Source organism: Myiozetetes cayanensis, unplaced genomic scaffold (assembly GCF_022539395.1).
Source record: "Myiozetetes cayanensis isolate MyiCay16 unplaced genomic scaffold, myiCay2020 scf15, whole genome shotgun sequence".
Classification (NCBI taxonomy): Eukaryota; Metazoa; Chordata; class Aves; order Passeriformes; family Tyrannidae; genus Myiozetetes; species Myiozetetes cayanensis.
Genome location: NW_026087159.1, coordinates 14,781,737 through 14,802,798, shown reverse-complemented (window position 1 = coordinate 14,802,798; position 21,062 = coordinate 14,781,737). Strand labels below are relative to the sequence as shown.

The following is a 21,062-nucleotide window of genomic DNA, read 5'->3' as shown; positions in this document are numbered from 1 at the left end:
GGGCGGGCGAGGAGCGCGGGCTTTGACAGCTGTGCCTAAGGGGGAAAGTCTTCTCTTAAATAAGTTAGGAGTGTGCTTGGGGCAACAAAGCCTGTATCAAAGCTTCAGGGAAATCACAAACCCTCCAGAGGGGTCGGGAACACACTGTGAAAAGAGATGGATAGCTTTGGGTGTGAAAGCAGCACCTGGGCTTCAGGTCAGTGCCAGGTCTCTCGGGGGCATCTCGTGCTGTCTGTGCCACCACAGTGCTGTGAGAGGACCCCCATGGTGGGACCCTGCCCAGCCACCCTCTCATGGGCCAGCTGTGTGGCCAGAGTCCATCACCAGCTGTCCTTGTGCCACTCCTGGGCTCTCCAGAGAGGCCCAAGCAAGCCCCCAGGCTGCAGGGTTGTGAAGGGAAGGTGTTTCTCACGCTCCCTTGGATACTCTTTTTTATCTGGTGCCTCTATTTGCTGAGTGTGCTCCCAGTGAGGAGCCCCCCCAGCTGCTGAACCAGCCACACATGTAGGCAAGAAGATTTTCCCCAAAGGGTGAGAAATTCTTCCAGGCAAGTGAAGCCATCTGGAGGAATTTTTGCCCCAGTAATTTCTACTGGAGTAACACCTCAGAGCTTCAGTGCTTGCTCAGACACCTGCAGTGAACCAGTGCAAATGTTGGGCAGCTGATCCTGCCCGAGGGGAAGCTGGTGGGTGCGTGTTGATGTTTGTTTATAATGACTTTGGAAGGGGAGAGCTGATGTTTCAGCGTGTTGAACATGTGTTAGATTGTTTTAAGAACATTAGTAGATGATGTTATAGATGGCTATAAACTGCTTGTGAGGATGTCTTTATTGATCTGTTGGACTACGGCAGCTACTCCTTTATTAGAGTTTCCATTCGTTTAGTCCCACGTAAAGGATTTATAATGTGTCTTTGATATGGATTGTGAAATAAGATTTTTTTTTTTTATTGGGTGTTTTAGAGTTTGAAAACAACTTTAATTGGTTTATTCTGGGAAGCTGATGGTGAAACAACTGGTCAAGTATTGAGGAAACAGCAGTTATTTTATTCTTTGAGCTAGAGGATAAAATGTCTGCAGCAGTTTGTGTAGTAATCCAGAGGCACTGATTATGTCTGATGAGGCAAAGTCATTGATCGTGTTGGTGTTGAATTTCAGCCCCGATCCATCTGGAAGAAGCAATCACATCTATCTGAGCCCCCTGTGGAGGGGGGGATTAATGCTGCTGATTCAGACCTGTTAGCTTGTTAATGCTGTTCCATTTGTTTAAAGGTTATTGTTTGATTACATAAAAATATTGGAGCGTTCGTGAGGCTCTGGAAGGTGCGTGGGGCTTTGGGGAGGGAGCTGCTGCAAGACTATGAGGCTAAATTGTGCAGGGTCCCTTAACCAAGCTCTGTTAAAAGTCAGAGAGAAATACTCATCTTGTTGCAGTAAATGGCAAAACTCTCACCTGGTGGGGCAGGAGTTTCATGTAATGATTTCTTTGTGTGCTAACCTGTGGCTTTTTTTAAAAAAAATCTGCCTCTGAATGATGTACAGCTAATATTTATTAAAAAAAAAAAGTGCTTCTGGAGTACTGGCAATTGTAGGGACAGAGTATAGCCTAGAGAGAGAATGTTTAATCTTCAATTTGCATTGTGAGGAAAGGACACCCCGTTCACTTTACCTTCTGGAGGAACATAATTCAAACCAAACCGTTGAGAACAACAGGCACGGGAAAAGCATATGCCTTTTTTTTTTTTTCTTTTCCCCCTGAAATCTGCTGGAAAATCCTGTTGATGACAAAGCTCAGACTGCATTAGTGGAGGGAGCGATTCACGACTGGAGCAAAATAAATTGCGTCTCCGAAGTCGAGATGCTGCTTCAGCATCGCAAAACCCCGTTTCAGATGGCCCTGGTTTGGAAGGATCGGTTCTGACACAAAGAACTTGGCTGAGGAAAGGATCTGAGGAGCAAAATAACGCCCCCCAGACCACAGCCATTTGGTGTGTACAGCAGCAGAGGCTCTCTGTGCAAGGCTCTCTGCATCCTTCTGAGCTCTTGTTGAGGGAGTTGTTTGTATCCATCCAAGCCAGCTCAGGTGTCTCGCAGTCCTGCTTACTCACCTGAAGGCATATCCCTCGAAAACTGTGGATGTCACTGTGGCCAGTTAAGGCCACTGTCTTGCAAAGAGGAAAAAAGGAAGGTGTAAAATCTTTCTTCCAGAAATTTTGTTTTCTGCAAAGTGTCTGTGCACATGTGGGAATTGAATTACAGGCTTTTGTGCATGAAAGATTAGAGCTCTTCCCTTTGGAGAGATGCACCTGGTCTCACCTGAGGTTTTGAAAGAGCCTTTTCCTGGAAAAGGGTCCTGTCTGATTTCATGAGGAAGGGTTAAAGAACAAAAGCATGAAATCTCCTTTCTTCTTTCTTGATCAATCTAGCCATCATTATGAGAGGAGCTCTCTGATAGCTTCTCCTTGTCATGTAATGTTAATACCATTAAGTCCACTTTGGCAAGGAAAGCGATGTATAATTAATTTGCAAATCAGTGAAGTGGATGTGATTTTTATACAGAAGAGAAGGTCTCTAACAGCAGAAGGCATTGTGTGGGCATGGCCATGCTGGGGTGGGACCCCTCCCCTGCATTAAAAAGGGAAAAGGAAAAAAAAAAATCCAAACACTATCCGGACTGATTTGTTCCCAGAAAGATGTTCAATTTTGTATGTATAATTGAAAGGGTCTAAATATAGCTGTATTAATATTTATGGGCCTTATGTTGGAGTCAATACAAGAGTTGCTGTTCAAGGCAATTAAGCTTTACCTTTTCACATGTAGGATTTCAGCTTTTGGAGATGACATTAGCGGTGTGACCTGCATCCAAGAGAGAAAAAAACTAAAAGCGTGCCATTATCTGTCAAATATGATACCCTGTATTTAATGCTGTTTGCTGACAGGCAGTTTGTCTCCAGCAAGGGTGATCTCTCTGGAGGATGGCTGCTGTCTTAACAGGGGGGAAATCAGAGGAATCAGTAGGCTTGGAGGCTTGCAGGAGAACCGTCCCCGCAGTCGACGCTGTGTTTTGGGAGGAGAGGAGTGACTAGACTATCTCATGACACGGGGAAGTGGGGATTGCCCACCTCTGCTGCATCAGTAGCTGCCGGGGATAAGGAGAAAATTATCGTGGTGACACTTGGTGGATTCCATGAGTCTTCACACCACCCACACCCCCGGGGCTGGGGCACGGGAGATGCGACTCCCAGGAGCTCGTGAGAGGGAGCGCGCGGGGCAGGGAGGGCTGGGCTGTTCGTGCCCTGCTCGGGCTATCTGTGCCTGTCTGCAGGGCCAGTCACAACCTTCACGTCATTAAAGCACAGGGGAAGCGAAGGCTGCCCAGAGATCTGAGCTGCTGTGGGGAGAGCGTGTGCGCGGGGAATTGGGTCGGGGCTGCAACGATGACAACAAGTCCGTTTGCGTTAATAACAAAGGCAAAATGATGATGCGCTCGATTTCTGAAGCTCTGCCTTTCAAGAGCAGGGGATCGCTGGGATGACACGACAGGAATCCTGGCGCTGGGTGAATTGCCCTGCATTGCTGCTTTTTGGGAGCCGCAGCTCCTCGCTGCTCCAGTGAACAAAGGGCTGTGAGATGCTGTAAAACCTCTCAGTGATAGGGACTGTCTGGATCCCGCCCTTCTCCTAAATTTGATCAAGGTGTCGGGTCTTTCCCTGCTTCCATCTGGACTCTGGGAACTGCCTTTGGGCAGGAGGACAGCAGTGAGGAGCCTCAGCTGGGGTTTCTCCTCAGTTTCCCCCCCAGGAGCGAGGGGTCAGGCTGCCCTCCCCGGGGCTGCAGAGGGAGGTTGTGTCAGTGAGGCCGAGCTTGGTGTGCTCGTCCCTTCTCTGAGGGCTCACAGGTTTTGAGTGGGTGCGTTTCTGTTCTTCCCCTGGTGTGTTGTGTGCTTGGGTAGCTGGAAGCCTTTTAACCCCCCTTTCAACGAGCACCCGGGGGATGCATTTTCCGAGGGCTTTCATTAGCTGTGGCTGTCGGAGCACAAAGGCTGCTCGAACACGGAGGGAGGAGCGGAAATCAAACGGCACACACGCGCCAAGGTAAAAATGGTGGCCACGCTCTCAGCGGCTGAAAACGAATTTTCAACTCCAAATGGTGCTTTTGAATTCCCGTCTGGGGATTTGCTCCGGGTGATGCTGACCCCAGCAGACTGGTATTTCCAATTATGGATGACATTATCCTTGCCCAAAGGTGCTGGCTCAACAGCAGAGGAGTGTTCCTTGGTGTGCCAGCACAGGGCTGAGTCCCACCTCGTCTCTATCCCTTAACAAGGGCAAGCCAAGATATATATTAAGGAAAAAGGAAATTGCACCAGTTAAATTTAAAAAACTCATTTAGCTAAAGCAGTGTAAGCGCCCATGAATATTTATCTGATGTTATGGAAGCGTGTGGACTCCCACCTACTTTATTAAATTGATTTTCAATAAAAATGCAAGTGGAAGACGTTTGATTAATGGCTGGAGGGACAGTACAATTAATGTGAAGTCTGGAGTCAGCAAGAAGTGTCCCCTGAGCCCGTGTGTCCCTGCTGGAGGCTGGGCTAAGGAAGTGTTTCTAAACTTCTCTGAGGGACACCAGCAACGTTTACCCGTGTGGTTTCCAAGCTGTGGGGTGAACAGGAGCTGCTGTCTGGCTGGTGCATGGCTTTGCTGAGGGCCAGTGTCCTGACCTTGAGGCTGGGATGTGTTGTTTGCTCCCAGTGTTGTGCCTTCTCCTCTGCTTTTCGTGCCCCCCGAGCAGGCTGCACCTGAGAATTAAGCACAGCAGGGAGCTCCAGAGATGATGTGGGGTGTGAGGGAGGCTCCCTGGGCTTTGCATTTAAACATGCCTGGGATTAGCTCCGTCAGCCTCCGGATCTGCTCAGCTCCTACCAAATCACCTGCTCGGATTTGTCTGCTGAAGGAAGGCAATTTGGAGCTGTAAAGTTACAGCTCTATTAAGGATCTCTGGTGTGGTTTCCCGCCGGGACCCTCGCTGGGGCTGGTACCTCCTCCTTCTGAGGAGCTGTGGGGAGCTGGGAGATGCAGATCATGGTGCCAGTGAGGGTCGAGGGCTTTGTGGTACCAGCAGTCCTGCTGGACATCCCTGCAGGCTGCAGGGGCCTCTCCCTTCTCTCCACGCCTGCAGCCTGAAATAGAAACTCCCCCCGGGAGTCCTGTTAAAAACCTTTGGAAGCTGCTGTGGGTGGGATGTTACATCCTGCTGCAGGGGAATTCTGAGCCAGAGGCAGAGGTTTTCGGGCTGTGATGGTTGGGCAAGGGCTGTGTGGGAGCAGCGTGCCTTGGTGTGGCAGGGAAGGCAGGGGTTAGGCAGGGACACAGCTCCATCTCAGCACCCCTCAGCTCCTGGAGCCCAGAGAGGGACCACAACGCTGGGAGCCACTGAAATGAGGATGCCCAAATGACACCAGATAACACCTGGGGCATGAATCCTTCCCCCAGCCAGGGTGGGAGCCCCAGGCCATGGCTCCTGTGCTGGGGAGCAGGATCAGAGCTCTGCTGTGCTCACCCCTTCCCAGAGGGCTGGTGGTGCCCAGGGGCTGCAGCCAGATGGCACAGGGAGGGTACCCAGGAGCAGAGACGGTGCAGATGCTCCTGATGCTGCCCTCTGGGAATGGAGAGGCTCTCACAGTGATCTATTTTGCAATGCTTTGGGGGTTTCTCTGCATGCAAATGTATAATGAGGCTCTCTGCCTACAGGAGAAGGGGGCCTGTGCCAGCAGGCGGGGAATGGGTGAAGATACTTTCGGCGTGTGCTGAGTTGGCTGGGCACATCCCTTGCTGTGCTTGCACTACTGGAGAGCTGGGCAAGGGCAAGAGTGATGGGAACAGAAAGGAATTAAAAAAAAAGAGCAGGTGTTGGCTAATATGTATGTGGCAGGAAAAGAGAGGAGATTTCTGGTTGAAAACAGAAGCTGAGAAAAGGCAGATTGGCAGGCAGCATATTTCTGGAGACAGCTTTCTCCTCTGTAGGCTGAGTCACCTAAGAAACGTGTCAATAAAACACACTTGCAGGCAGTGTCTCTAATAAATATATATTTAAGAGAGACATTTCTTCAAAACTTCTGCTAGGAGACGTCGAATTCTGAAGGGATGGCATGAGAAATGACATCTCCAGTGGAAGCACAGGGTTGCCATGGCAACTGGAACGCTTTGAACACACATCACTAAAACAAGAAAACATTTTCCCCAGCAAAGGAAATTAAAAACTACATACATCTGGAGGCATCTGCCCTCTGCTTGTCTCTGATGGGAGCATCAGAGTGTCACGCAGCACATCGTAATTCGTGTAGTGGGTAGGGCTGACAATTCCATATTGGTTGCTGAATTTTTGTGAGTAACTGTGATAAAAAAGCCTTCCTGTCCTTGGGACAGACAGTGCTGGTTGGGGAAGAGGAGATTTAGAGCCATAAAGGAATATCCTCTAAAACGATGTTGCTCACTTGGGGATAAAACAACAGCCTGAGTGCATGACCGAGCTCGTCTTGCCTTGTGGGGATGACTCCACTGCTCCCAGGGGTTGCTGGCCCCCTTTGGCAGCCAGGGACTTCCCTGGGCAGCCTGGGGAAGAGGGGATGGGATGGAGAGACACAGAGTGTGTTTGGGGATTTATCTTGTGCTTTGGAGACAAGAGTTTATCCATGAGAGTCTGGGACAGCAAACCCAGGAGGAGTTATTTGCACGTGGCAGTTCGTGCATTTCTCTCTTTTCTTTCTTTTCCACTGCAGTTCTTTTCTTTCTTTCCTTTCCAGAGCCATTCCCACCGTGTGGCAGCCCTGGGAGCAGGGGTGGCACGGGGGGAGTCCAGGCAGGGAGGAGAGCTTGTCGTGCCCCACGTCCCTCCAGCGCCAGGGGAAATGCTAAATTGGCCGGGGCAAGGCCGTGTGAACGAGATAGGTTTATTTGTGCTCGGTATTGGCATTGCTGAGAAGTAAATGAGTGCTGACCATGCAGCCAGTGACCTGTGCATGACAGGGGAGAGACAGCTCGGAGGAGAGCTGGGCTCTGGCACAGCTCAGCAGCTGCACAGGCAGAGACCACGTTGGGGTGCGTGAAGAAGGGGAAGTGTCTGTCTGCCTTGCCCTGGGGGTGGAGGTGAAGGATGCCAGAAGCATCACTGGAGGCACACTGTCTGAGGAGCTGATTAAGTTCTCTGCTGAAGGAAATGCCAGCCAGGAGCTAATGGATAAGGGAACCAGAGTGCAAATTACTCCGTTGCTCCCTGCTACGGTATTCTGTATTCTTGTATCTTCCTCTCAGTACCTGGCGTTGGCCTCGGGGGACAGGCTTGAAAATTAAATGGGCCCTTCCTCTGAGCTGTACAGCAAGCCCCAGGAGTCACTTTCTTTTTATTTCTTTTTTTTTTCCCTCACTTCCCTTTCTTGCTCACTACAGTCCATCATGTGGCCTGGCAATCCTCAACCTGCAAAGAAACCTGGAACAAGATACAGCCAGAGGCACGGGAAGGCAGTGCTGGGGCTAAAAGGCAGGTGGGGGAGCTTAGGCACAGCAGAACTGCCTTCACTGCATGCTCAGTGCCACGGTGCAGAGAGCAGCAGTGGTGGGGCTGGAGCTCAGAGCTCAGCCTGCAAATCTCCTGTGCTTGGTTGAGACACCTTGTTTGCTCTTTCTCCCTCTGCAGTGAAATAATATTAATGAAGTGCAGTACAGTGGGTCCCTCATTTGATTGATATTTGATTGATACTGTGTTCAGTTTTGGGGCCCTGATGACAGGAAAGGTACTGAGGGGCTGGAGCGTGTCCAGAGAGGGAAATGGAGCTGGGGAAGGGTCTGGAGCACAAGTCTGATGAGGAGAAGGTGGGGGGGCTCAGTCTGGAGAAAAGGAGGTTCAAGAGGGACCTTCTCACTCTCTACAGCTCCCTGACAGGGAGTTGTGGTCAGGCTCTTCCCCCAGGCAACAAGTGACAGGGTGAGAGTAAATGGCCTCAAGTTGTGCCAGGGGAGGTTTAGATTGGGTATTAGGGAAGATTTCTTCACTTGAAGGGTGCTTTGGAACAGGCCCCCCTGGGAAATGGTAGAATTACCACCCTGAAAATGTTCAGAAAATGTGTGGATGGGGCACTTGAGGACATGGCTTGGTGGTGAACACTGGTGATGGTGCCGGAGTGAGAGCTGGACTTGATGATCTTTTCCAACCTGGATGCTTTTATGATTTTTCCTTGCAGTTGTTTTCTCCATATCAACGGTTCTCAGGTTGGCAGGAGCAGCTCTGTATTGCACCTTTGTGCTTATCTTCTTGCTGGGGATCTGCCTTGAGCTCTGATGAGTTACAGAGCTCAGTAATTGCTTTATAAATGCTTAGGATGTTACTGGCACTGATCTGAAGTTTTTGCAGCTCCTCTTAAAGCAACTGTGGCCTGTTGGGAGGTGATTCCTGTTAAAGACAGGCTTGCTGAGAGTGAGTTAACGAAAGGTTCAGCGATTTATTTTTTTTTTAGGAGAGGAAGTGAGTGAAAACCTTCCAGGGCCAGTCTGCAATCTCCCTGAGGAAGGAGCTTCAGGGATGTACTGTGTCCAGGCAGGCTCTGCAGAAGCCTGGGCTAATGACTGGCTCTCCCAGCTGAGTCATACACATGTGATGGGATGTAGCAAAGGCAGGAGCCCCATGGCTGCTTTGTTCTGGGGCCTCATCCCTTCTGTGTTTGCAGCCTCAGCACGAGGTCTTACAACCTACTGCAGTCTTTCTCTGAGGCTGCTGTTACCCAAGACCCCTTGACACAGTCAACAGAACGTTGTCATTGACCCCTGAAGAGGAAAATTAACTGAAGATAAGGTCATGAAGGCAGGCCCAACCCAAAAGACAGGTGGTTTGCAGGTAACATGCAGGTTTGCCTAATACTGAGGTGTTTTTGCCCTGATCCCATTGGTGTCTCCAGTGCATACAGCCATGCAGACATCCTGCAGGCCCGTGGTCAGCAACATTCTCCTGGCTTTGGTCTTATCAGGGCCACAGCTGTGTGTACCACCTGGCAACACAGTGCTGTCTGAATGCCCTTCCCCTGTCCACAGGGACCAGCAGGGATTCCCTTCCCTGAGTGCCTCTGGCTGAGCCATCAAGGGCAGGCTTTAATACTGAATAATGTTAAATTATGCATGCTAATTTATATTCACACATTTTCTCATTGTATTTATAATATATAACAAGCATGTTTATGTAGCATCCCTCTTCCATTACCACAGGGTCTCAAAGCACTGTGGAACCTCTCAAAGCATGCTCAGACATACATATTCCTCCTCTGTCTTTCTGGCATCTGAGGGTGTCCTGAGTCCTTAAAATAGCAACGACAGCAGCTTTGTTCATTCTGTCTTAGTTCTGTCTGTAGCAAAAATAGCACAGCTAATTTGTAGTCTGTGTTTGTAGTCTGGATGTGTGAGAATGAGGGGTATGTGTACAGCCTCCATGACTGCACACCCTCCAGCACTTGCTGCTTCTGACTCTTTCTTCTATTCCTCCTGGACTCGATATCAAGAACTCGCACCACATCCTGGTTTCTAACCTCTGGATGTGGATTTTGTGTCACTTAATGTGGTGATAAGAAGGAGTACGTGCATGTGGATGCCTGCACGGGGCAATGAGGGAAAGCTAAATTAAACTACTTGTGCCAAATGCATCCTTCTGTTGAGTCTTGTAAAAGGAGCCCTGGCTAAATTCCTGATGGTGTAAGGCTTGTCAGATCCATCTTTCTGCCTTTGGTCTTCTATAAGCTTTAGAGCCTGCTGGCTGACAGAAGGGTGGATATCTCAGAGATTTTTAAGTCCCTGCAGGATTTGTGGAATTATGCAGCTGAGTGGAAAAAGACCCGAAGTAGAGAGAGGTAACTAGGTGGGATCAACTGGTGTTAGGCATCAGAAAGACAGGGAGGAAAGGCTGGTCTGCAGGAAGGAGGGTTTGTTGGCTCCACTGCTGGTAAAACAGCATCTCTCCTAGGCTGTTCTGCTGGATAGAGCTCTAACCTGCACCCCCTACTCTTGACAAATGTGAGAAAATGCCTTTCACCAGTGAAGGGGGGGTGTGAAAACCCTGTAGCACCTTCTCCAGCAACATGTGGATTTACCCACCGTGCCAGGTCTGTCTGGAGCCCCCTTACCCCTCCTGGCTTCAGACAAAGGGGCAGTGCAGCCTGCTCAGAGCAGCAAGAAAACTGGGCCACCTTGGGCTGTTTTCCCCTGGAAGTGCTGGGGAGGGAGGGCAGTTTCTCACCCAGAAGGGACAAGCAGATGCCTCATGTGCCTCCCAGCACTGTGCTGGAAGCAAGGAGGAACAAGGTGTGTCTGACTCCTCTGCTTTAAGCAGTGATCCAAACTCCACAACCAGCGTGTTGTGTAGGTGTAGGGAGAGCTCAGACCCGGGTCAGAGCCACGAGCACATGAACAGCACATCAGCAGAATCCTCAGGGATTTCTCTTCCAAGAACTGTGCTGATCTTCCCCATGCAACCCAAGGAGTTTGAGCCTAGGAATTAGACATCCATCAGAGCATGACAGTGTGCCACAGATCCCAGACAACCCTACCCCAGTGGTGACTGGGTCACTTCACGGTGCCGCACCGTGTTCCTGCAGAGGACATTGGATGCAGTCATATTAGAGCACTGCATCTGCAGCACGCTGTGTGAGACAGGGAATAAATCTCTCCATTGTTCCAGCTCTGCTGTGGCCCTGCTAAGAAAGGGAGCCAGGACAGCAGGCTGTCTTTCTGAGGATTTCACAGGCATCATCTCACTTCATCGGCGCTGAAGAATTAAGAACATGTAATTGTAGACCGTGCTGATCTCTCTCTTCATGTGGGAGTGGCTTTGTTTTTGGCTGTCTCTTGAGAGAGCCCCTGAAATGATTTTGAACTGCTCCCTCTCCTTGTGCTGGAGTATCCAAGTTGAGGGGAGAAAGGAGAGAAGCACAGCTGGAAGTGACACCACATGCATGTGTGTGTTTACAGATTGGATGACTTCTCACTAGTCTGGCTGGAGGACATGCAATTGTATAGACACTGATGTGCCATCACACCAGAGAGAAGGTAGTAATTAATCACCATGGCTCACAGAGCAGCAACTTGGGAACTGGCTGTACAGCAAATGCTGGCAGTTCCAGGGGATTTGAGCAGCAGCAGTGGGTGAAAAGATGCCTCAGCACCCCAGGATTGGGGGAACAGGCTTGCTGCTCCCATGGAGAGCAGCAGACAGCCTTGTTTCCCCTGTAAATGTGATGCCTTTTTGGTCCCAACCCTGCAGGAGTCACTGGGAGCATAACAGAGCAGGTCAGACCTGTTACACAGACCCAGTTATTCTGGACTCAAGCAAGTAGCCAAGGAAAACTGCATTAGACAAATAGTTCGTGACACGGCAGAGCTAGAAAAGGATCCGACCCAAAGGTCTTGCTGGCAATCCCCTGCAGGCTCTTACTCACCCCTGCTTTTGCTGAGATGAGACATTTGTTTCAGACATTTGTATTGTTTCTTCCCTTACTGTGTGGTTTATTTTGCAGAGTACAAATTTCCCAGTGCTCAGTCCTTGGCCGACCCCACTGTGCAGTGGATGAGCATCCCACCATCTTTAACCACGTTGCCCCAGGTGGGAGCACGAGGCCAAGGCCAGCCTTCCTCCATGGGACTGTGGTCATCCTCATCTCTGTGCTCATTAGAGAGAGGCAGTGAGGTCTGGGGGGGCTGAACCAGCTGTGGGATTTCCCTCCCCCCACAGACAGTATGGGGCCAGTGGGGTCTCGACTGTGTCTCGATGCTTCTGCCCAAGTGAGTTTTCCTGGAGATGCTTTGATATTTTAGGTAGTTCAGGGGATTAAAGCTGATGCTGCTGTTAGCTCTGCCTGGCCTGTGAAGGACTGGGCCAGCTGCCAGCCCTCCTGGTGACACTCTTGGCCCTGTTCTCTGCCATTTGGCGTTGACAGGACCAAGACACCCTGTGTATGTTCTTGCTGCCTCTCCTAAGAAGAACATGTACACTCTGCTGTCCACTTGTGGGAAAGATGCCCGGGCTGAGCTTGTCAGACCAGGGTGAATGTCTGTGACAGGAGATTTGGCTTTTGCTTCTGAGCAAGTAATTTCACATACAAGGGTGCTGAGGCACTACAACAGCCAAACCACCTCTGAAAATGCATATGTTTTCTTTGGGCCTGGGAGTTTGGAGGGGTTGACTGTGACTTCTCCATGGGTTGTTTAAGATCCCTGAGTCAAAAACAGCTGAGGAGAGAGAAGGGGTGGTGCTGAGACCTGCCCACACCTCTGCACTCCAGCTCTGCTCTTTGTCTTGTAGAGGTTGGAGGAAATGCCAGTACATTCTTGGGGGTTTTGCCATCTCTGTTCCCCAGACCCTGACCCAAGTACAGCCTCTGTTCCCAGGATAGCTGGTGTGGAAGCATCCCAGGTGCAGTAGGGGTGTTTGTGGCCCTGACATTAGCAATAGCTCCTGCTGCCTTGTGGCCTTTGTGTGGCAGGAGCTTTGTTGATGTCCTTGGAGTCAGCTTTATCCCCTGGCTGGGCTGGACAAGCCCAGGAGGCATCAACAGCACTGCAGTGATGTTCACTGAAATGTTTCCTTCTCTGCTGCTATTTCTGAGCTCCCCAGCAAAAAATACTGAAAGAAAAGCAAGTCTAATGTGTGTGGGAGAGTGTGACTGGCCCCACAGCAGGAGAGCAGCAGTGAAGGCCGCGTTAGGGGTTTCTGGTGTGTGGTTGGTGATGTAGATGTCGTGTCTCCATTCCTGCAGCTTGAGGTTGTGGGGAGAGGTCCCTCTCCCCGTGGGCAGCTGCCCCTCCTTGTGCCTCCCTGTCCTCTCCCAGATCTGGCCTGTCAGTCCCAAGGGCAAAGTCACAGAGAGGGGACCACGTGCCGCATCATCCGTAGATGTGCCGCTGCTTTTCCATGCATCTCTTCCTGCAAGGGGACACCACTCTGTTCTTACTTCCCAAAACAAGGCAGCACCATGGGTTAAAAGGCTATCTGATAAACCAAGGTGGGGAAAGGCAGCAGCCCTGGTGTGATGGCACTGAAGTTCTCGAGGAGGGGCCCGAGGGTGGAGTTTCTGGCTGGGGACTGTCGTGTGCCCTCTCTAAGGGCTGCCAGGGGCTGTGCTGCAGCTCAGTTCCAGTGGGCTCATAAAATAAAGCTTGTAGCACAGGTCCTAAGAGCCTCTTTTGTTCCAGAGGCTAAAAGTGGAAGGAAAATTAAATTCCGCCAGTGAGAGGCTGAGAAAACGAAGAATGAAACCCACAAAAAGCTTTTGTGTGCAGCTACAAAAATTACCCGCTGCTGCTTATTAATTATCGTGGCAAGGATTTGGGAGAAGGCATGAGGTGGAAGTTGGGAGTACAAACCAACTATTTCCCTTCCCAGGGGTTCTGAGTTGGCTGGAAAGCATTGTCCTGTCCAGTGTGGTTTTAGCTGATGTGGGAAAGAGGGACACAGGAATGCCTCTCTTCAGGGTGACACTGCTCTCACCACAGGCTGGTGGGAATCCTTCCCAAAGGATTCTGTGTGTTTGAGGGGACACTGAATAAGGAGACCTCATTGAGCTGAGGGTAGATAGAGCTGTCTTGGAGCGAGTTAAGGGGCACTATCAGCTTGTTGCTGTCCTCCTCAGGTTGTGCCAGCAGTTGGAGATGGGATATTGGGCTAGCTGGAGTCTGGAACACTTCATAGGGAGCCCAGTGCAGAAACATCTACCCCCTGAAGTTGGCCTGGAGCAGGTTGATGGTTTGAACCCCCTGAGGCAGCAGAGCCTGAACAGCACTGTCCTTCACAGAGACACCACTACAGGCAGGGCTGTCCCCTCCAGGCCCCCTCAGATGGCAGCACAGCCCGGGGGCAGAGCTGGAGCAGTGCCTGGGGGCTGCCCCCATCCCCTCCTCATCCCGTTTATCTCCCGGGCTGAGGCTGTGCATCCTCCCTGACGTCAGCGCATCCGCCCGGAATCCCCTGCACGGAGCCGCAGCGGCATCGCCCCTGTTTCCATGGCACGCATCCTTCGGGAGCCCCCGGCGCTCGGCTGCAGGCACATCATCTCGGCTGCAGGCACATCATCTCGGCTGCAGGCACATCATCTCGGCTGCAGGCACATCATCTCGGCTGCAGGCACATCATCTCGGCTGCAGGCACATCATCTCGGCTGGCTCGCGGCAGCGCCTCCGGGAACCCCCGCCTGGGAAACGGGGCCGAGCTCGGCACAGCCCCCAAAGCTGCGGAGCTGAAACACAACCTGGCGAGCCAGTCACGTTAGGGCTGACATTGTGAGATAAACAGCCCTTGATGAGCGCGGTGGGATGTTTAATGAGAGGCTGCTCAGCCCCCCCCTGTGCCCCCCACCACCTCCCGGAATCGCTCGGCTCTACGGCCAGGGAAGGGGAGAGGCAGCGAGGCAGCGTAATTTGTATTCCAGCTCTGCTGCTGCTCCTGGTGCTTCCAAGAAGCAAGTAAAAATAGCACTCTGTCATTTTGTAAATAACAGCTATCTCCTCGCAGGCCCGGGGAGTCACGAGCGCTTAAAGAGGGGATTGCAGGAAAGGGGGGGGTGTCTGCCTTGAGCCAGGGCCTGGAAAACGGGGAGTTGGAGGGGGGCACAGGGGAGGGGAGGGTAAATGGAGTGCCTGAAGCACCTCAGCAGCAGCTGCTACTGCTTTGCACCTTCTGCACACCCGGGGAAGCACCAGACCCTGCTGGTGTTGGAGCTGGGGGTCCAGCTCTGGCCCCTCCACCCAGGGCTGGGAGGGACAATTCTGGTGTGTACACAAGCAGCCAGGTCTGGGGTAAGAGATTCTTGGAGGAGAGGGGTGGCTTTTAAAGAGCAGGCAGGTGTAGGAAGTGCCATGGTAACACTGTGGGAAGGGATGTTTTGTGTTGCATTTGCATTGCAGATCTGCCCAGCTGTGGGGGATTTCTCCAGGCAGGAGCAGGGCTGGGCAGGCAGAGAGCAGGCTCTGTCTGGTGGGAGAAGGGGCAGCTTTGGGTGACCTGCAGCACCTCGTTGCTGCTCACACACTTGCTCCAGATGGCTTTAGAAACGTGATTGTGCTGAAGGTTGGGAGTAAGTTGAGCCAATAAATGGGAAAAGCTCCCAGACCAGGGAACCAGCCTCAAACACATGGCTTGGGAACATGGCATGCCACTGGTGTCTCTAAATTCTGCCCCTGTGCAAATGTTGAACCTGAAAATTTCTTGCTCTTCTGGTTTCATGTCGGCTCCAGGGTCCTTTTTGCTTTCCTGGTCCCCAGCAGGACCTGGGGCACAGTGAGGGTCAACAGGGTGGCTGAAAGGGGTTTGTGCAGCCCACCAAGAGTGACACTGAGCCCTCTTTAGGGCAGTGTTGTGCCATTGCTTAGGGCAGCCAGGGCTGGTCCATGCTCTGCTCCAGCTTCCCTCCTGAACCAAGTCTTTCCTTTTTTGTTTCCCTGATTATGAACAGGACCAGCAGCATCCTCCTGCCACCCCAGCAGGCTTGAAGGCATAACTTGTGCATCCAAACCCCTTTGAATTACAGGCAAGAATGATGCTAGGAAAGGAAAAATGTAGTTTAACATTCTGCAACAGATCTAGTGAAAGCACCTAACCCCTCTATGTAGTCCTTAATTATTAAGTCTTTGGTGAGGACAGAAAAGCTGCAGTGTGAGCTTGTCTGTGGATTGAGGACCAGATAAGGATTTCCCTGCCATGTCTCTGAGAAGAGGCAGGAGATGCTCTTCTCTCAACTTTCTCTTGCTGCAAAAGTAGGCACAGTTTCTTCTCTTTACCCAGGCTCTGGGTGGACAGCTGTGAGGGCAAGGAGAAGGGAGGCTGGGTGAGTAGCCCCTGATTGCTCTGGAGGAGGAGGTCTCACAGCACAGAGCCTGGGAGCTGTGGCAGAGCTGCAAGCAGTGCAGTTGCTCTTGGGCTCCAGGATCACGAAGGAAGTGAATCTGTGAGGCTGGAGCTTGCTCTGTTCTGCTGGTTTTTTACTTATCTCTGGATTTCCCAGCCCTGCTGAAATCCCTGCTTGCATGGCAATGATTTAATTTCAGAAATCCCTCCGGATCCCAGCCAAATCCTGCCCTTAGGAGCACATATTAACAGGGAAAGTTCAGTCTGGCTGTTGCCATGAAAGGTGCAGGGAGCTTGTTTTCCTGTGTGCTGAGGGACATCATTTAGCCAGTGGTGAAGCCCCAGCTTGTCCCTGCACCAGGCACTGCGTGGCCTGGCCTGGGGAATACATCTGCAGCCTGGAAATGGGGGATCCTCTTCAGCTCTGGGCCATAATTGATTATTAATATTAATTATTAATTTTAATACGATAATGCAGCTATTTTTGATTGGATTTGCCAGTAGATTGAAGGGAACAAGAAGGGGTCCCTGGAGCTCTGTGACACACAAGTTACAGCTTGATAAGGACATAAAGGCTCATGTAAAGCCTTTACTTACTGAGTCCCTTCCCTTGTGCTTGAACCCAACAAAGCACACTGGAAAGGCCCTTTCCAGGCCCCCTGTCCCTGAAACCTGAACAGGGACCCCTGTTCCTTCTGCACTTCACAGGGACTGGCCGTGGGTGGATCCTGGTCTGATAGCCGTGGCTGAAAGGTGAATGCCAAGGAAGGGAGGGGGGAGAGGGAGTTTGTGCTTTCTCTGGAACACCATTACCTTTCCCTCCCTGCATGTGGTAGCAGAAGGAGCCTGGCATCACTGCGTGTTCTCTGCTGTGCATCTCATTTGAGGACTTGTTTGGAGGGAGACAGAGAGTACCCTGAGTGTTTGTTACAGAAGTAACTCATTTTGTTTAGACTTCTGGGGGTTTCACGAAGTGTACTGCATACATATTTCTCTTTAACCTTCTTTTTATCACATCAAGACAAGATCAAGGGTTACTTATATAGCACAATAATACCAGCCATAGGCTGCATCAGAAGCTCTCCAGCCATAATAACTAAAGACATGTATATGTATATTTTAGCCATTAAGGAGAAACCCCTGTCAGAATGCATTATCTTATTTTGGGATGTGAAATTTTGAAGCACAAAACTAAGCTTCATAGTACTGCAAAATAATTGTCAGGGGACAGAAGGATTTCCATAACTTAATTGAGCAATAGGCCATCCAGGCTACTTGCAAAGCTGCTGCAGTGGCCAAAATTGGGTACTGTGCATAAAACATGAACTCTGCTTTGGGGCTTTAAATTGGTTCTTTCATTAGGAGAGCAGCTCTGAGCCAGCTAATGCCATACAATAGCGTGATGTATCCCTAAAGTGGTGAGGATTTATGGTATAACTGAGTGCTCAACTCAGGGCGCCTCATCCATCATTTTTTCAGTTACAACCCAGCGGGCAGAGCACAGGGCTGTAAATCTGGCAAATCACCGTGCCTTGATTTCCCTGCAAAACGGGACAGCGGCAGAGATGTCGATTAGGAAACGTGCCCAAAGCAGATGAAGTCAGGAAGGGGAGCTCTGTGTGCTGTCCAGCACGTGCTGATGGCTGTCTGCTGCAAAGCACTCCGGATCATCCTTATCTGAAGGCACGTGGTTGAAATGGCCCCTGGGTGTTAGCAGCTGGGGCAGGATGTGGGGCTGGGTGCCTTTGCTGGGGCAGTGAGGCTGCTGTCCAGCATCCACGAGGGCAGCACAGCCTGGGGGCAGGGGAGCTTGTGAGAGCAGCAGCTTGGCGGGAACGAGGCACTTAAGGGAACAGCGAGCAGGGTGGCAGTAAAAGGCAATCAGAATATTGATTCTCTCTACATACAGATAAGCCCGAAGCTGTAGCAAACCCAGCCTTTCCTAAAACTGGTGGAACACTGCTAGGCTGTTTATCAGGCTGGGAGACACAAAGGGGATTTCACATTAAAAGGAGTTTCAAAGCACCAGGGCTTACCTCTGTCTTGAAAACGTGTGGATCTGTACCAAGCTATGGATCGTGCAGCCGCATGGATCCTGTAAATACGCAGTGTCTGGCCACGTGGGACATATTCATCCTCAGTGTAAGTGTGGGAAGCAGCAGAGCTGTGTTGGAGATGAATTTGCCCGGTTATGAGTGATAAAATCAGCCGTTGTTCGGGGCACAGAGCATGGTGCAGAGGGTTCAGCAGAGCAGGAAAAAACACCACAGAACAAACCCCAAACCCTTCCCTGCACAAGAAAATTCAGTTCTTTAATTGCTTTTTTTTTTTCCCCTTCTTTTTCTTTTTTTGTCCCAGACAGTGTAACCGAAGTCAAGACAGACATTTACGTGACGAGTTTCGGCCCTGTCTCGGACACAGACATGGTAGGTGCCTCACGGGGAGGGATGGCTTCTCCTGCAGCCACCATGGATGGGGCCCACCCTCGTCCCAGGAATACCTGGACACAAGTGGGATTTTCCCCAAACGGCAGCAGCTGGTGGTAGCTCTGTGTGAGTGGTAGAAGGGGATTGTTTCTCAGGAGTGTTTGGGCTTTTGGAAACCACTTGGTAGCACACCCTTAGAGAGTCAGTGCCTTTGCACCTCTCAGACACACTGCAAGCTTTAGGGTGCTTTTATTTCCTGCAAGTCAAACCTCATGAAGTGGGGTCTGCCCATGGGACCTAAACATGTACTTAGCACGCTCCCCCCATTACCTGCCTCGACAAGCACCTTTGCTGCAGCCACCTTTCCCTGACCTGTCTGTGTGTGGAAGAAGGAAGGTGCTCCGTGGGAAGAGGAGAGGATGCCAGAAGAGAATGATTCACTGTCAAACTGTCCTTAGTGCTTGAACCGGAAAGGAGGCAAAAGAGAAAAAAAGAAAAAGCATGAACTGATTGCAGTATTTTGACATGTTCAGGGGAAATTATTAATGAAAAGGCCTGAGGTCTGAATTTAGGCTTGTATTCCCACAACAGTTTGTCTTCTAATTAAAACAGGACTGTGGAGCATAATTAATAGTGAGGTTTCTCAACAGCGTTTCTTGCAGCTCGTGTTCCACACGCGCCCGGGCGCGGGGAGGAGAGCTGGCTGTGGGTGGTTGCTCCACAGTTCAAGGATGCCACGTGAGGACAAGCCCTGCATTCAGGACTGAGACCCTCCTGCACATCCAGCACCTGAGGTGACCTGGTGCTGACATAGCCCAGGCCAGCAGGGGCTGTCCTTGCCATGGAGGGAGCCCGCTTTGGGAGGAGGAGCGGGCTTTACTCTCACCAGCTAGGCCAGGCTGGAGCAGCATCCTGTGATCCTCATGGCACCTCTGGAGCTGGAAGGGTTTAATCTTCTGTGCTGACATGGCCTGAACTCTTCAGCTGTCCCACAGACAATCCTGTGCTAGCAGGCAGAGGAGCTGGGGCAGAATAAAAGCTCTGTGTTTCATGGAAGTGCTCGTTCAATCCTGCAAACCCGTGTTGCTTTGGGAAGACCACTCCCTCCAGGGTAAGAAGTTAACTTGATGTCAGCCTAGTCGAGACTATTAACCTCATTTGAGTTCTCCCTCCCTCCTTCCCTGCCTTCCTACCGCAGCAGAGACCCATAATATATTCAGCCATCATAGCCCTTGGGGAGTATCTGATAATTACTTCCAAGGTGGAGCATATTTGATTAAGGGAGTGTGTATAATGAACTGTGAAGAAGAAATATGAGGTATTGAAAGGAGGAAGGTATTCTCTGCAATGTGATTTGACAAAATGAATTTAAAATTAGGAAGACAGTTAAGGAATAATAAATTATTCCCCCTTCGAGTGCTTTCGTTCCACGTATTTTACAAACGCATAGCGAATGTGCCTTAACCCGCTCTCCTGCTGCTGAATGCACCCAGAAACGTGAGGGAGAGAAACGTGGGGACAGCCTACTCTTCTGCTGTGCTTCCTTTTATCTCGGGAGTGGGGAAGTCCCTCCTTCCCCGCTGGCATCTGCCTGGTGATCCGCTCCCACCCCTCCCACAGCCATTACTCACCCGCGCAGAGCGGCCCCGGCGCGGCCTGATGCAGACAGAGACTGTAATTATGATGATGGAGGAGAGGCAGGTAAAGCTGCTGTGCAGAGTGGAGGAGAGCAGCTGGCTGTGGAGCGTGGAGGAGGACGTGTAGAGGCCTTCTCGCTGAGCTGCTCCGAGGGACTTCCAATCTCGCTTTTAGTTCGGTTCGGAAAGCAGAGCCTGATAGGACCTGACACGCGCCCGAATCTCCGGCACTGAGCTCTTGCAGCTTTGCCTCGAGTCCCCAGGAAATTATAGAAAGGAAAAAAAAAAAAAAAAGGAGTTCAAGGGAGTGTTTTGTTTCATGGATGGACTCTGAAGACAGACTCAGTCTTGATGTTTTGAGTTGCTTCTATAAGTAGGAGGAAAGCATAACACAGTGTGCTCTCTGGAAGGGGTGAATTGGGAATGATGCTTTTAAGGAAAGAAATATAGGGAGATTCTGAACATGATTTCTCTTTTCTTCAGGAATGATTCCTTAGCATAAAAGGAGAAAAACAAGGCCTGGAAAGTTGATAAAAATGTTTTGCCTCTCTGTTTGCTGCTGTTTAATAGGAACAGGCGTTCTGAATAGGAGAGATCTTCTCCTGGTAAGGACTTTTCCCAAACCTCCTGGGACACAGGCTCATTCCTTTGGTTTTATCCCTTTACTGAGCTTAAATCCACAAAGTGAAGATCACTTCCATGAAGGGGCAGAATATCTAGTACACAGCAGAGCCTTTAGGAATGTACAGTCTTCTCTCTCCCTTTCCCCAGCCAGGCTCCAGAAGGTTCATACTTGAGCAGCGGTGGCTCCATGGCCGGCGAGCAGGGATGAATTTGTTTACTGAGATGCTTTCATTCAGCTGCCATCTGCTGCAAAAACCTGTAGGAATTTCTCTGTCCTGTAGGAAACTGATGCACAGCAGTTTTTAAATGCTGCTGAGAAGTGCTGCGGGAAAGAAATCACTCACAATGATAAGTTTAGTTGGTCCTGCGGCCTCCAGGGACACATAAATAAAGACTATGAGTCTGCACACGGCAGGGGAAGAACAGTTGGGGCTGCTCTTCTTTCTGAAGGCCCCTTCTCTTTCTGAAAGCCCTCATCAGCAAGAGGTGTGTGCTGTAGAGGTCA

At 50.7% G+C, this 21,062-nt stretch overlaps 1 protein-coding gene across 2 annotated transcripts in view; it reads left to right on the top strand.

Moving 5' to 3' along the window:
* GABRA3 (gamma-aminobutyric acid type A receptor subunit alpha3) overlaps window positions 1-21,062 on the top strand; it is a 71,373-nt gene that overhangs the window by 19,220 nt on the left and 31,091 nt on the right. Inside the window, exons 1-3 of one of the 2 annotated variants that reach the window (XM_050310466.1) lie at window positions 14,062-14,489; window positions 17,780-18,012; window positions 18,233-18,296. In XM_050310466.1, coding sequence (XP_050166423.1) covers window positions 18,294-18,296 — 3 coding nt within the window. In that variant the 5' untranslated portion in view covers window positions 14,062-14,489; window positions 17,780-18,012; window positions 18,233-18,293. Of the gene's footprint in view, window positions 1-14,061; window positions 14,490-17,779; window positions 18,013-18,228; window positions 18,297-21,062 lie in introns of those variants that run through there. The other variant, XM_050310465.1, reaches the window with a different exon arrangement.